This window comes from Volvox carteri (genome assembly GCF_000143455.1).
Source record: "Volvox carteri f. nagariensis unplaced genomic scaffold VOLCAscaffold_73, whole genome shotgun sequence".
Lineage (NCBI taxonomy): Eukaryota > Viridiplantae > Chlorophyta > Chlorophyceae > Chlamydomonadales > Volvocaceae > Volvox > Volvox carteri.
Genome location: NW_003307616.1, coordinates 358,746 through 359,238, shown reverse-complemented (window position 1 = coordinate 359,238; position 493 = coordinate 358,746). Strand labels below are relative to the sequence as shown.

The 493-nt window shown below is 59.4% G+C and overlaps 1 protein-coding gene across 1 annotated transcript in view; it reads left to right on the top strand.

Annotated features, from left to right (window-relative positions):
- The window catches only part of VOLCADRAFT_107675 (uncharacterized protein), a gene marked incomplete at its 5' end in the record, with an annotated part of 11,377 nt that overhangs the window by 2,505 nt on the left and 8,379 nt on the right, over positions 1-493 (top strand). The window contains one exon of the mRNA XM_002957420.1: positions 194-287. Coding sequence (XP_002957466.1) covers positions 194-287 — 94 coding nt within the window. The remainder of the gene's footprint in view (positions 1-193; positions 288-493) is intronic.

The following is a 493-nucleotide window of genomic DNA, read 5'->3' as shown; positions in this document are numbered from 1 at the left end:
GGGAGAGGAGGGGGGAGGGGGAGGGGAGGGGGAGAGGGAGAGGAGGGGGAAGGGGGAGGGGGAGGGGGGTTGGGAGGGGGAAGGGGAGGGGGTTAATTAATGGAGCGGTTGTATGTGTATGTGTGTATCAATAACTGGTGCTTAAGGGTCTGTCTGTCTGTCTGTCTGTCCAGCCACCTCGCAACCCCGACAGATCATATGTCCTCCTGTCTGTTTGTCCGTCCGTGCCGTGCCGTACGGTCCCCAGGTACCCGGTCGCCGACAGCCCCAGCGGCGAGTACCTGCCGGTGGCCACCACTCGCCCCGAAACCATTTTGGGAGATACAGCAGTGGCCGTACACCCCGAAGATGACCGTTACAAGTACGACGCCGTACGACACGGTTTGGGTGATGTGAAGTTAGCAGTGGGCTGCTGGGTTTATTAATATCAGTTGGGTGTTACAGGCGCCTCCCAATAACGGTATAGAGGTGTGTGTGTGTGTGTGGGGGGGGA